General features: G+C 33.7%; 1 protein-coding gene across 5 annotated transcripts in view; it reads right to left on the bottom strand.

Annotated features, from left to right (window-relative positions):
* Positions 1-15667, bottom strand: part of LOC143238724 (spondin-1-like) — a 130346-nt gene that overhangs the window by 33297 nt on the left and 81382 nt on the right. For all 5 annotated transcript variants that reach the window (XM_076479206.1, XM_076479209.1, XM_076479205.1 and 2 more), the window contains 2 exons: positions 7991-8124; positions 3605-3675 (listed from right to left, as the gene is read on the bottom strand). In XM_076479206.1, the coding sequence (XP_076335321.1) occupies positions 3605-3675; positions 7991-8124 (205 nt within the window). The remainder of the gene's footprint in view (positions 1-3604; positions 3676-7990; positions 8125-15667) is intronic.

Here is a 15667-nt window from a genome sequence, read left to right as displayed (position 1 = left end):
ACGCATTAAGAGGAGAAAATGAACAATTTATATCTATGCTGCCCTATACTGCAGAAGTCCTTTCAAGAACAGGACTACCAAGCACGGAAGAACTCCTTAACAGAAACGCCTTTATTGGTTGGGACATCTATACAAAATGGAAGACGAACGAATTCTTAAGAATATGTTTTATGAAGAACTAGCAGATACAAGAAGATTGGCTGGTCGACCAGAAATCCTTTTCAAGGTCGCATGCAGAAACGACCTAAAAGATTCTGGAATTGATTTAATTCAGTTGAAAATCTTGACGGGTGACAGAAAGGATAAACTTACCCTTTTCTGTCGCAGTGCTATGGACCATAATAATAAGTTACTTTTCCAGCAAGACAGAAGAAATGCGACCTGCTTAGAACCACTTTCTGACATCACATGCAAATACAACAGCTGCGACAGAATCTGTAACTTTCTCATTGGCTTCTTCAGCTTCATGAAAAATTGCATCTCTGCAAAGTAAATAAACCGGAATTCCCCTTCCCCCCACACACACACACACCCACGTTTCTCGAAGAGGAATGATAATAATCTCGGGGAAACTAGAACTCATGTATCTCCTGAAAAGAAGAATATTTCCAGTCATACCGAAACATATAATTGAGAAATTATTACGAATTAATAAATTAATTTAATGTATAAGATCAGCCCACCTTTAAATTAGGATCTCAGCACTGAATGCTTGTATAAGTCATATATCTGTATGTAGCTACTAATTCTGTTTGTCAAATTTATAAATTAGTTTCACTAACAATACACTGATAATTAAAACTCATATAATGTATGTATCTTCAACGTCTAAGAGAATCAAGTTATTTAAAAGAGTGGTACCTTCTAAAAAAATTGATAACAACTATAGTTTACCTTAGCGTTGATAAAATTTCTGCACTTGTAGGACATAATTTCTGATTAGTTGGTAGATGACATAATAGGAGATCATGTCTCATTTCTTAGTCAGTGCAACACCAAGTTATCTTTATAGTGCGATATGGGTTGATGCGTTGGTGTACTGGTATCCAATTTTCTATCTATTACGTCTATATATGTAGTTTTTTGCCCAAGGTAGTCCATCGTAATCCTGTACTATTATACTCGTCATTCTCATGTATATGAAGAAAAATAGTCCAATTTTACCTTCAAAAGATTATACAATTAAGCGTAATACCACGACATTATATCGTCGAGTAACCAGCTTTCCTCTGAGAAACGTACTAAGATCCATTCTTAGTGTTTTCTCTGTATAACAGAAACGGTTACATTATCAGAGACATGAAGCACCCTTTGTGAAAGAAAAGACACCCAACGAATACTACTAAAACTTCTGTTGATCTCAGAAAATCTGTTGAGCTGAAGATGCCTTCTGGACCTCCAGACAAACTCGTGGAGTTTGTAATTTAACGTTTTTCCATTGTTAATCACACCATTTTATTTTGTGGTATCACTTTATACATTTTGTCAGATGTATATTGTGTAGATAATGAAGTTAACGTAACAAAATAGACTTTACTTAGCTTTGTACGGCCATTTTGTGTAGCCAATTGTTGTTTGATAGAGTATGTACAACTTTACCATCATGGGCCCGAATAAGCTAAAACGAACTGTTTTTCGTTTCTGTTTCTTTAGTTTTCAACATTTAAACAGCTTTTCCATTTTTATACCATTCACTTCTCCTGTCTCACATAACACCGAAGTATACTTATATGTTTTTTTATCTTTTTTAAGGAAAAAGCTACAAACAATGGGCTATCTGTACTGTAGCTACCGTTGATATGGAAACCTGATTCTTATCGTTCTCAGACTTAAGACATACTACTTAACCACCTGGTAGCCAATTATATAGGGAAAAGATAAGAAAAACTGAAGGGATCATTAAATAAATCAAGTCAGTACACGATCAAATCTGAAGATGAATTGGATTACTTTGTTTTCGGAGAAATCGACACATGCAAAAACTACCGAAACGGCGTCGGTTTACACATTAGTGCACGTACTTTGTGCACATAAAATAATAAAATATCGATCTTTAGATTTAAATTCAAGTGCCAGTTTCCAACCATTAATAAATGTTTATCTATTTCGATACAATGTACACGAGAAAAGCCTCCGTATGAAGAAGTAATGATGACATATTTTATCATTCCAGGAACAAGTCATGATTTGGTGTATATATTAGAGTGAAAGCGTCAAATTTAATCTTGATTTCATAGTCGCTTTGATAGAGTTGAGTTCCCTCTAATGTACAGAGATCGAGAATCTTCCATAGTTTATATTTTGTCTCTATAAACATTTTGTACTGCTAAACAACAATCAGTACTTAACGCCACTATATTTTCCTTATAATAGTGTGTTTGTTTTGTCGTTTTTATTAGCTTTATTGTTTGCTCACAGTGGTCTGACCTACATTTCTTGTTTGTTTTTGAATTTCGTACAAAGCTACACGAGGGCTACCTGCCCTAGCCGTCCCTAATTTAGCAGTGTAAGACTAGAGGGAAGACAGCTAGTCATCACCAACCATCGCCAACTCTTGGGCTACTCTTTTACCAACGAACAGTGGGATTGACCGTCACTTATAACGCCCTCACAGATGAAAGGGTGAGAATGTTTGGTGCGACCGGGATGCGAACCCGCGACCCTCAGATTACGAGTCGAACGCCTTAACCTACCAGGCCATGCCGGGCCTTGCCTATATTTCTATGCTTCTTTACCTATGACATGTACCCTTGTAATGGTTGTCTTTTTTTTTTTTTTAGTTTTAATTTTGCTTCCGTGTATTTGTGTCCAAGCGGCCATTCATTTCTCAGCAGAAGTTTACCAGCATAATAACACGTCCTTACTGAGGACCTCACCCAATGATTCTTTAGATAATGAATACTTTAACAGTATTATATATTTTTTTTTGTATGTACTACGGCCCACTTACACTTACCCACGTTTGTGATTAAATTGTATGCATTTTCCTGCGTTTCCCGAAAGTAATTTTTTTCTAATTTTGATGCACCTTCACTGGGACAGGTTAAAAGATAGAGTCTCTCTGCTTCCTACGTCACTGAATGCTCAAATAACATAATATTTTATTTCAAATAGTTTTCACAATACGTGAATATCCTATGTCTCTGTTTACTCCAGGTTAATAAATTATTCTTACTGAAATTAATAAAATACTTTAGATTTAAGGCTGCACATTATAACTGAAGGTTTTTTAATGTATGACTTGCATTTCAAACATTTGATCGATTATTTTTTTTACTTTATTTGTTTCTACAATCAGTAAAATCAGAGAAGTTTGTGTAATTAAAACTGTATTCTTTATGGTTTGTTTACAAAACGAAAGGAAAGGTAAAACTGAAGTGACATCTGATTGGTTGTACTTTCATTGGAATCTTTGAAAAATCTTATAAAACTCGTCTTGGAAGAATCTCATGAGTTAACAAAATTTACTGCTTTATTAAATATGTTTACATATATTATTTTCAAAGTCTTTGATGTTAATATAGAAATAACGGTTGATAACGTTTCTTTTTTTTTTTAGTTTAAGAACATATAATGGAGTGTGTGAGTTTATGCTAAAACTTACCTTCTTCACAAAAAACGTGTGTCAATCCGCCGTCGTCCATATACCACTTCTGGTTTTCTATCACCGTTGCTCTGCAGATACAATGAAATTTGAAAAAATGAAGAACCATAAACTTTAATTTCTTATGAATCCTATTTACCTTCATAATAACAAAATGGTGATCATAATTTATAAGTGTAAGTCGTAATTAGTACTGTTATACTCTAAACGTCAAAGTATCAATTGTTGATAGGTGGCAGTTAACACGAACACAAGTTGGCAAGCCAAACAAGAGGTCATTAAAATGTTTGACTTTGGCAACAAGTATCTGTGAGAGAGGAGACACTCTATGGTTCCAAGCGATATATAATGATTTTATTATAAGTCTTTTGAGAAAGCAAAGAGTGTCTGGACTGGCGACAATCATATAAACATCAACCCTTAGGTTATCTTTCTAATAATTAAGTAAAGGGTTTTCTGATTGAAATCATAGCCATGGGTAAAGATATTAAACTTAGTGAAGTCTCGATCTAAAGCGAGAGTAAGGTATACACACTGTGCTAGCGTGTTACACATATAAAAACTCTTTCAATTACTTTTTGATTTTTCACTGGTGACACATTTCGTAAATAAAGCAAAAATAATCAAGGTAATAATTAATGAGAAATTCAAGATAAATCAATAAAAGAATACAGAAAAGGAATGCAAATATTAAATAACAGCCAGATTGCTACAATGCTTTTCTATTTTTAATGCTTAACCCAATCAGAAGTTGTATTTACAATTTAAACTTACACAAAATATTACTTAGGCTTTGATAATTTCTTAGTATTTTTGACCTGAATATATACAAACATGTACCAAACGGTCAGGTAAGAGATCCATATCGTTTAGGTACAGCCATTTACTAACCAGCGAAAAAGCGCTCACGGCTACAAGGGTATTGTTTAGGCTAAAATGGTGATACAAAAAACAGACTAATACAAAGGTATTGTTTAGGCTAAAACCTAAAATGGTGATACAAAAAACAGACTGTACAAGGATATTGTTTAAGCTAAAACCTAAACAATTCTCCTGTATCAGTCTGTTTTTTTTTTTATGCATTCACAGCTGAAAGTGTAAACCATGTTTAATGGCATACCGTAACAAACGTGTGTGTTTATGTGTTTTCTTATGGCAAAGCCACATCGGGCTACATGCTGAGTCCACCGAGGGGAATCAAACCCCTGAATTTAGCACTGTTAATATGTAGACGTACCGCTGTACCAACGAGGGACCGTAACAAACATTAGACTTTCCAATATACAATTTGACAAACTAACTAGTGGGCCACGCCTTGTTATTTAATAATGTTAATTTACATACTTTCTGTTTTGAGTTTTAATCTAAAAAAGACACTAATTCTTGCGTTTTACTTTTCAAATTCACGTCCATTTGAGAATAAATTAAATTTTATATTCAGTAATGCTGAGAATGACTTCATTTGGAGAAAAATGATATTTTTTTAGGCTTGCAATACGTTTCGATAAAAAGCTTCTTTCTAATACAGAAAAAATTTGTAACCACGATTGAAAATTTTATTAAGACTTAACATACAAAAACTCGTTTCTTCTAATACTTTAATAGGAACAATCTGCTTATAAATAGCAATCAATGGATAAAATATGAATAGGAAAGGAGTTTAAAGTATAGTTTTAAAAACATCATGATCAACTCATGTGATATTCCTAAATATCGTAACTACCATTGTGTAATTTTAATACATCATACTGATTGTAATCAGATTCGCCTTTATCCAGCCTATAGACTCCCAACGCTAGAAACCGAGTTCCGATACCCGTTGTGAGTAGAACACAGATAACCCATTGTTTAGCTTTGTGATTAACATCTAAACAAACAAATCAGATTCTTTAGAATATCGCTACTCGCTAAATCATATCAGGGTAAATTCTTATTTTTACATAAGTCAAAGTAAACTCTTATATTCACATAAGTTCTCTCAGCTTTGAAGGGTAGGAAGTTGACCTTATATGGTCGTTGTTTATCAAACCAACACGTTGACTTAAACCATCCTTATGTTTGTGGCAGAAAGATGTTAGTTATTGAATTTCACGCAAAGCTACATAAGGGGTGTCTGCACCAGCCGTCCCTAATTTAGCAATATAAGACTAGAGGGAAGACAGCTAGTCATTACCACCCACCACTAACTCTTGGACTACTCTTTTACCAACGAATAGTGGGATTAGCCGTCACATTATAACGTCTCACGACTGAAAAGATGAACACGTTTGTTGTAACGGGGATTCGAATCCGCAACCCATAGATTAGAAAATTTACAGAGTCTGTGTAGTTTTAACGATATTTCGTGATTACGAGAAACTCACTTGAAGTAAAAAATGTATCACAGGACTACTGGTATGGGTATTAACGCTTTTACTAATAACGCAAAGAACAACGTTTCGACCTTCTTAGGTCATCTTCAGGTTAACAAATAGTTAAATATCGTTTGCAAGTTAACGATATCTATATTAAAAATTTCTCTCTTTCTGAGAAGATTTAACCTCATTACATAATTTTTTATATTTTTCAGCGTCTAATTTTATCACATTATAAAATTGAAGTTTGGTCTGTATAACTTTCCAAAACGTTTTCCTTCATCCTTACAATTTTCAGACACACATTCCGAACTGAGCCTCAAATGAAATACTTACGTCAGGTATTACAGTAACAATGTGTGAATGAATGAAACCAGTGGGTAATGAATACATGCAAATTTCACCATTTAAACATATTTATAAAAAAATGTTTGAATATATCATTGATTTCATGCGAGGTGGTCGTGATTTAATTAACGTTGCATTAAAAAATTCATAACCGTTTTGAGATAAATCACATTATGAAATCCTCCACAAGTTAAGTACATGCAAACTAAATCAACCAAGACCGTTTTTCAAAATTGCTAGTAATCGTACTTTTCCCTAAATAATTTTTGCTGTTACAGTAAGTTTTGATACAACAAAAGATATAAAATTTTCTCTCTGAACATTTATTTTTCTTATGATTATGTTTAAAATATTCAACATAGTAGTTTAACGACGTTAAATCTAAAGCATGTTTGTCTGTCCATCATGAATTTTAACATTGTAAGTCCGAAGACTTAGCTGACAGTCTCTTACGGTTATCTCTTTAAAAAGGAGCATACAATTTACTGTGGCATTTTTATTAAGAGTTCAAACTTCTGTTAGATTGATGTAGAACATTGAACTAACAAAACATCGATAGTTGTTGGTGTCTCGAGTATCGTTTATAATAAGCAGATCAAGATATTTGAGAAAGAAAACTTTTCTTTGAAATATTTTATCAAAAAATCTCAAAAATTGTTTAACTATTTGTTAGTAGGTAATCAACATGAATTTGTCCAGTTCGTCCAACACATCACATGTAAAAAAAAAAAAAACTGGGATTTTTTTTCTCTGAAATACAGATTGTTTTACCATACAATAATACAAATTATATATATATTCTTAAAAATAATAAAATATATTTTAATTATTGTAACCAATGACTTTGAGAAATATGAATACGTCATGTATTCAGAGGTGGATCAACGGTACGTTTACGGATTTACAGCGCTAATATTTGGGGTTCGATTTCAATGTGGCTTTCCACTAACAAATTATTAAAAACACACTTTACTAAAGTAAAGAAGCTTTTAACTTTATATTCTGATAATTTTCTACAATTCGTAAGTGAGTATATTGTCTTTTTGTGTGCGTGTGTGTGTGTGTATTCGTTCAGTTGTATTTTGCGCAAAGTTACTTGACAGCTAACATCTGCGTCCCTAATTTTGAATCGACAGACTATAGACAACGAAGCTAGATAATGTCACCCACCATCAGCTCTTGTATTATTCTTTACCAACGAATAGCGGGGTTGACAGCTGCAACTGTCCTCAGGCTAAAAGGGCGAGCATTATAAGCAACAAGTTTCGATCCCGCAACCTCCAATCGCGACTCACGTGCCTTAACCACCAGGCCACATTTCATTCTTGGATATTATTTAATTTAACCAGTAGCTATGAAACAGTTTTCCTATAACTTTGGCGAAAATTAGTTCAAATTATCAGGTTTTATTTCTTTTTGTAACAAGCTTAGAAGTTAGATCGACGGATTTGTCGTTTTTATTCACACAAGGTGATTTCTGTTGAGTATTGGGATTGTTGCAAGTTCCTCAAATATTAGAAAATTAAATATTAAAAATTCAAACATAATAGTGTGATGTTGTCCAAATCTAAGGGTTTGCATTGGCCTTATATCATCTGCTAGTTTAATTATGTTTCATTCATGATTTATTCTCAGATTTCAGTTTTGTTACCAACTAGACTTCAGTTATAAATAACTTTTGTACTTGAAAACTACACAGCCTGATCCACTAGATGGTGCCTGCCACATCACTTGGACTTCGGACTTTGGAATGTTAGAAGTTTGGACAATGGTGTTCGGACAGTCTTCTGAGAAGGTCGAAAGGTCATCTCCAAACAGCTGTCAAAATACGAAATTGAAATTAGCTCATTTCAAGAGAATTAGATTTTCATATCTTTAGATAAGTAAAATCCTTACTGCTCCGTAACTCTATTTTTGCAAACTTATTTTGAAATATATTTTATTTAAAATAAAAGTAAATTTAGGCAGTATGTTCATCAAATGGACCGAGTTTTCTTGAATTGAGACATGGACCCCGAACCACCTTCTCGAAATCAAGAATAATGGCAGAAGTCCATAGAAAACTCAAAGTAGCCATATATATGCGATTTGTATATCATTGCATTAGAAATCGTCAAGAGTTTTTCGGAACAATATCTCATCCTGAATTCTATCGTTTGAAACAATACATTTTTGAAAACATAATTGTTAGAAATATAAATAGTATGTAAAAACTACAACCAAAAGAGCTGCTGAAAACATGCAATAACAATTAGTAATAATTAGTCCTACTTCTGAGTAACAGACAAATCATTAAAATCCTCTACCTTAGGTCATAAGTTGATTATTGTTACCATTCATAATTATCGTTAGTTATGTACAATACAAATATGGAACGGTAATTATAATTACAAAATGACCATATTTAATCAAAATACAATTTTGTCAGCGTCACAAGACTATGCGAAACAGTAATTCCGTCGAACAGTACGAATATCAAATCTCATGTTGCATTAAAATTTTGTATCACATGATAATTACTGTTACTACAGTGTAATTAAAGGGAAAGCCAATGTTTAGAATGATTATACCCCGAAAACTACTCGTATCATGTGGAAATATCTTGATTGAAATTTATCATTCCAGATAATGTACTTCGAACTAAAGTGTATTTCCCAATGACAAGTCGGACTGTTGATTTGTTTGTTTTAGCACAAAACTACACCTCGACCACTACGGGGAATTGAATTTTAAAGAACAGCTTAGTATGTTGTCTAGTTTACTGAGGAAATAGGTGAAGAATTAAAATGTAATAATTTCAAATATAGGTATATGTTTATTAAAAGTAATGAGGCACAGCAAGATTCTATCAAATAATAATTATCTGGCACAGTGAGAGAAATAAAAAACCAAAATGTTATTGTTCAAAACCACATGTTACCTGTGGAGTTTTTTTTGTGAGGTGAATCAACTTTTAATTATATTAATAACAAACAATTTAAGTAGCTTTACTTTATGAAAACTTCAAAGTTAATAATGTGCAGCTACACAAACTATCTACGAGTACATCTGAATTTTGTTAGTGGATATTATGGTCAATTTTTAATATGGTCTAGTTCTCATATGCTGGCTGCTTTTTACTTTGGCTCTTCCTCAAAATTATGACTTTTTTATGAATCTTTGTTAATTTTAGAAATATTTAGAAATATTCAGTAATAAAAAACATGAACTGAAATCGATATTTGATGCTTTCCCGCCGTTATGTTAATATTTGTGATATATTTTGTGAGATAGACTCTTTAAAATTGATTACATTTTCCTTCCAAATTTGAAACTTCTCTACCAATAATACACTTTAGTTTCTGGTTCTTGTGTCTTTGTACTCACTTCAAGGCTTCCTTACGCAGGGCTTTGAGAGATAAGAACTGAAGTTTGTGCAAAATGGACTTCACTAAGACAGTTTGTTTAAGCATCACTGGTCCCTTTGATATTATTCCCATATAGTGCATTGGATAATGCTATTCACAGTCTACTCAACCATTCGGCTACTTAACAAAAGGTTTAAGATTCTATAACAGATACTTATATACTAATGAATATCTGTAAAGGAAATCAGAAAATTTTATAAACTTCGTCACTTTTCTGAAAGCTTTACATAGTTAAATGACAGTATTTTTATCGTTCGAGTGCTGTAAAATCATAGAAACATTTACAAACAATGAATCTTTTGTGTTATGCAATTTCGAAAGTTTTGTTCTAATTTCTTGTTTATTTTTCTATATACCCCGTCTTCAATTTTTTTCATAAACTTTAACTTATTTTAATATTGAGGTTGAATATTCATGTCTCACACTGGATTCCAATTAGGCGAATGATCTCTGACTCATGATAAAAGTCCCTATCCTCACAACCATGTTTGGTGTTCTCTGAGTAGTTTGTTTGTTTTTTGGACTTTCGCGCAAAGCTATATGAGGGCTATCTTTGCTAGCCGTCCCTAATTTTGCAGTGCAAGACTAGAAGGAAAGCAGCTAGTCACCACCAACCACCGCCAACTCTTTGGCCACTCTTTTACCAACGAATAGTGGGATTGACCGTAACTTATAACGCCCTCACGGCTCAAAGGGCGAGCATGTTTGGTACGATGGGGATTCGAACCCGCGACCCTCAGATTGCAAGTCGAACGCCTTAACCTACCTGGCTATGCCGGGCCTCTCTGAGTAGTAGAATAGTAATTAGGGAAACACTTGCCATACTTGCCACCAGAGGGTATAACATATGTGTCGGACTCGGGGAAGGAAGAGGGCAATAATTGAATCATAGTTTTAAAGCTTGTCACCAGATGGCGCGTCGTGTTGCTAGGTCATCACCCCATATTTGATGGCATCACCTCATCTTCCCTTGCCTCAATGGAGTCCAACACACGTGTTGCGTCCTCTAATTGTGTACTTAGAAACTCCCTGACTACTTAGAATAGTATTTTAATATCAGTATCTTACCTTGAGTAATCCTGTTAAAGTGTAAATTAAATACTTAAACTTTAATTAATAGAATCCATGATTTTTTTGTAATATTCAATTTAATAACTTGCTAAATAATTATTAATAACATATAAAACAATCTCTCTATCATAAACCATCTGACAAGCTCAGACATATTGCACTTCTGATTAGTTCTAACTGAGTTTGAATGCTCACAGAGAGCCGAATATATCTTATTTCTCGTAAAAAGAAACAATTTGATGAGCTATACCGCCACGTCAAGACATCGTTCATTGCTCTGCTAATCCAATTTTTGTTCTGTGCTACGTCAAAGAATAAATGGAGATGACTTGTGTAGACAATAACCACTAAAGTACATGAAAAATCAAGTGACCGCAGTGAATATCGCATGAGCCAAAGACACTGAGCCCAGTTTATGGCATTTTCATTTATACTAGGAACATTTATACCCTATACCTAAACTTAGACTAGATGTTTTGTTTTGTATACTTTAAACTTGTTTTATGAATCACCTGTGTTTTTAAAATTTTACATTTCATTTTAATAAATTGTCAATTTTCTATACATAACATACACATTTAATCTGGTATTTTTATGAGCACACTCATAAGGATTATTCTTAGCTTTACTTATTAAGTAACGAGTACAACATTCCTAGTTCAATTCAGCAAATGATTCACTTTTTTTCACAGCAGTTTCAACAATTGATAGTTCATCATTTATATTTTATTTTGGATTATTTGATGGATTTAACTGAAATCATTAATGAGTTTCTGTTAAGATTTAATGTTTTTAGATGTTTTAAAAAAATCTCTGGATGCTTGGGAAAAAAATGTATCATTCATATCGGAATACTACTGGAATACTACCTTGTTCATGTTTCTGTTAATACATCATCAGCTACGACCTGTAAAAACATGTCACGCCAAGCACTTCCATCTGTAATAATCTTTTCTTTATTATAAGAGGGCCCGGCATGGCCAAGCGTGTTAAGACGTGCGACTCGTAATCTGAGGGGCGCGGGTTCGCATCTCAGTCGCGCCAAACATGCTCGTCCTCTCAGCCGTGGGGGCGTTATAATGTAACGGTCAATCCCACTATTCGTTAGTAAAAGAGTAACCCAAGAGTTGGCGGTGGGTGGTGATGACTAGCTGCCTTCCCTCTAGTCTTACACTGCTAAATTAGGGACGGCTAGCACAGATAGTCCTCGAGTAGCTTTGTGCGAAACTCAAAAAACAAACAAACAAACTTATTCTAAGAGTTATCACTTTCGTGAGCTACCACTTTCTGTTATCACTCCGACCATAATCAGTAGTACTTCTTTTATTGGAAAGATTTTCACTTAAAGTAGCAACTCGACAATCATATCTCTTCTAGTGGGAGGGAATTCATTCTGAGTGTCGTCCTCCATGAATATTTTTATTTCTTCTTCCATTTTGTGAGCCACTTTTTGTCTTTGTTTTTGACAGCTAAATTTTCAAGTGTTTCATACATATTCTACAATATGACATGATTTTAGGAAGAGCTTTGCTTGATAGAACAAAAAGTGAACCTTTTGTTATTTTATTACTGAGGAGCACGTGAAAAGTTTGTTTATTTTAGGATTTTTTCGCATATTTGTCCCTAACTTTAAACTGATAGACTAGTACTCACTGTCAACTGTTGGATTACTCTTGTCTAACCAAATTGCAGGATTTGACTGTCAATATTTTAACATATCGACAGTCTTAAAACGCGAAACGCGTTTTTCAGCAGCAGAACACGAACCACAAACTCTAATATTCCTAATCCACACTAACAACGAGGCCCAACATGACAAGTGCAGGAAGTTCTTGACTCAGAAAAAAAAATCATGACCCACTCATAATTCTTACTTATGACTTATAGCAGTCACAACTCGTGGTAAGTATGATTGCATCAACTTATTGCTCGTACGATGTAATGTATTTCATTCTGTTATGCTACTCGAATTAAAGAAGAAATGTGTATATCTACTTTTCCTGCTATTTATAGCCTTCCACTTAAAATGAAACACGTTCTTCTTTGTATTTAGTCTTATACTTCACACCTTTAATGCTTTGGAAATTGTTAAATGTAAATTTTGTTAATCGTAGATTTTCTACTAACTTAAATAACTTACAGTTACACAGCTATGCATTTATATTACAGCGATCGAAAGTTATGTTTTAGGCTCATCTTTCCAAGTTATTTGGTTCGAAAGCGACCCAGCAGTTGGCATTCCAAAGTTTGGTGGTTCGCATTTCTTACCGCCATTATTTAAAAAATCGCACTCCGCACCTTGGGCTCATTGGCACATTATGAGTGACAGCCACGTTTGGTTAGAGTAGCACAAGTGTTGACGGTTGGGGATGTTATCTAGCTGTATTGCTTCTAGTTGTCACTTCAAAATTAGAGGAAGCTGGCCCAAATGACCTTCGAGTAGCTTTGTGCAAAGACCAGCCAACAAACAATGACCTATTTATTTACATTAAATTATATCTTATATAATGCTATTGTTGACGTATAACTGGTCAGCATTGTTTACACAAATTGTACAATAACACATTAAGTTGTGTTTTGTTTGATTTTTCGAATTTCGTGGAAAGCTACACTTTTCGCGCTAGATGTCCTTATTTTAGCAGTGTAAGAATAGACGTCATCACCATTCACCGCCATCTCTTGTGCTATTCATTTACCGACGAATGAGGATTGACCGTCACGTTATAACGCCCTCACGGCTGAAAGGACGAGCATGTTTGGTGTGACGAGGATTAGAACCTTCGACCCTCAGATTACGAGTCGATTGCCATGACTACCTGACCATGCCTTTCCCTGAGTTGTGTTATAAGGATTATGATAAAACATAAAGTTATGTCATGAGGATTATGACAGCCCAGTAAGCTGTATTCATAAGGATTATAATAACATATTAATCTAATTTCATAAGTATTGTGATAATACTTTTTTGTATTGTTCGAATTCTATAACGTAATTCACTCGCGAAGTTCACATGACCTATCCAAGTTATTGTAACCATTTTATACATTACAGAACATAATCTATTGTGCTTTCACTTATCGAAATATAAAAATGGACAAGGGCCATGCTCCATACTAATGTGTTTTTACCATTTAAAAAATATAAACGGTGTTCTAATTTCCTCTCAATTTCACGCGTTTGACAATTACGTAAACATAAAACATCTTTACTTTAATTACCTGGCCAACTATAAAGTTTTGATTCATTTTTTGTGTTATATGCAACAACACAGTTTTTCATTAAAACTCATGTTACCCGATGTAACGCCCTTTTCAATGTCATAGTAGACAGAGCACAGACAACCCATAGTGTAGCTTTGTGCTAAACAAACAACGATCTGAAGAGCTTGAAAATAGTACAACAAAAGCAGAACATTCTGAAACAAGAGATAATCCATTATCAACCCGCTAATCAATTCTAGTTTGTTCTTTGACACATTTTGCTTTGCGCACAAACAGCATGTCGAAATTATACGTATTTCCTTTATCAATCACCTTGAACAAGCAATGGCCACTTTCATTGAATACAGACTGAATGTTAACGTTTCGGTACTGAGTCTTTGGAGTTTCACTTAATGTATAACAAATGGAGCAAACAGCTACATGAACGCCAAAGTAAAAACATCTTGAGTCACACATGTGGAAATGATAAACCTTTTATCCCCCTGGTAATTTTTCTGTAATTTATTTTCTAAATGTGGTGGTGTGTGTGGAGATGGGGGATACAATTACTGACTTTGTTTATTTTTTTCAATATTTGGAATCTAAAAATATTTTTCCTCTTTTTTCTGTTTTGCTGGTCACTATTTATTCCAACTACCTTCGTTTTTTGATCTGACAAAAAGCAAAGTCTGGATGTCCATATCAATAATCCATGCTTTGATGCTGATATGACTTTAAAGTCAAAGAGTCATGGAAGACTTTTCAATCAGAGCTTGAAACTGATTGTAATTAATGATGAATAATATCACAAGTTACGACCTGTTTGGATATGTTCTGTGGTCAAGAGGTCTGGTTTTAGGCAGTTAGATTATCTGGTACTCTATGATGGCTGATGTTATCAAGAAAGAAATATAAGTTATCATACTATTAAACTATAATTATTGAATATCATTTGCAAACAGCTATTAATTAAACTTAAACCTGGGATATAGATGTTAGTACGATTGTCTCATGAACGTTACTAATACTTAAATAGTGCTCGGTTCACCAGAGAGTATCTAATATGGCAACGTTTATTGATGTCTTCATCTTAGCTGTCATATGGAGATTAAAGACGAAAAATGTATATTCAAACAATATTAGCCAATCAATAGCCCAGCTTTTCTCTTAATAATAATGAATGAGCAAATAAGGCTATCAACTCGATCTTGACTTACCAACATTGAAATGTTTATGGAAACCTCCAATTCAGTAATGAATAATAGGGGTTGAGAGACAGATGTTTAGATTCCTCTGTTTATCATGCTGTTGGTGCTTCATTTGAATAATACCTTTCATTCAACAGTTTAGTAGTATAAATTACGCAAATGTTTCATAATAGATGAATGTAGTTTTAAGAAAGTGTGTGATTTACAGCTTAATCAGCTCATTAGTGCTTAAACAATTATAATAAAAAGTGTTAACATATCAATATCAGTTTGTTTTGTCTCCAGGGTTGTTAAGAACTTCTCATAATAATAATGATAAAATATTAAACAAAGCAAATAACATAATAGCTGTTGTACATACATACCTGTGTCAAAACAGACACGAGATGCAATAACTTTGTATGTGGGAAAGAACAGCACCACCTAGACACATTCGGACGTGATGAAACAAATTATGTTACAAACGGTTCTTACT

This window comes from Tachypleus tridentatus, chromosome 13, assembly GCF_004210375.1.
Source record: "Tachypleus tridentatus isolate NWPU-2018 chromosome 13, ASM421037v1, whole genome shotgun sequence".
NCBI classification, from domain to species: domain Eukaryota; kingdom Metazoa; phylum Arthropoda; class Merostomata; order Xiphosura; family Limulidae; genus Tachypleus; species Tachypleus tridentatus.
Note: the sequence above shows the minus strand (reverse complement) of the source record. Positions and strands in the feature narration are given on the sequence as shown.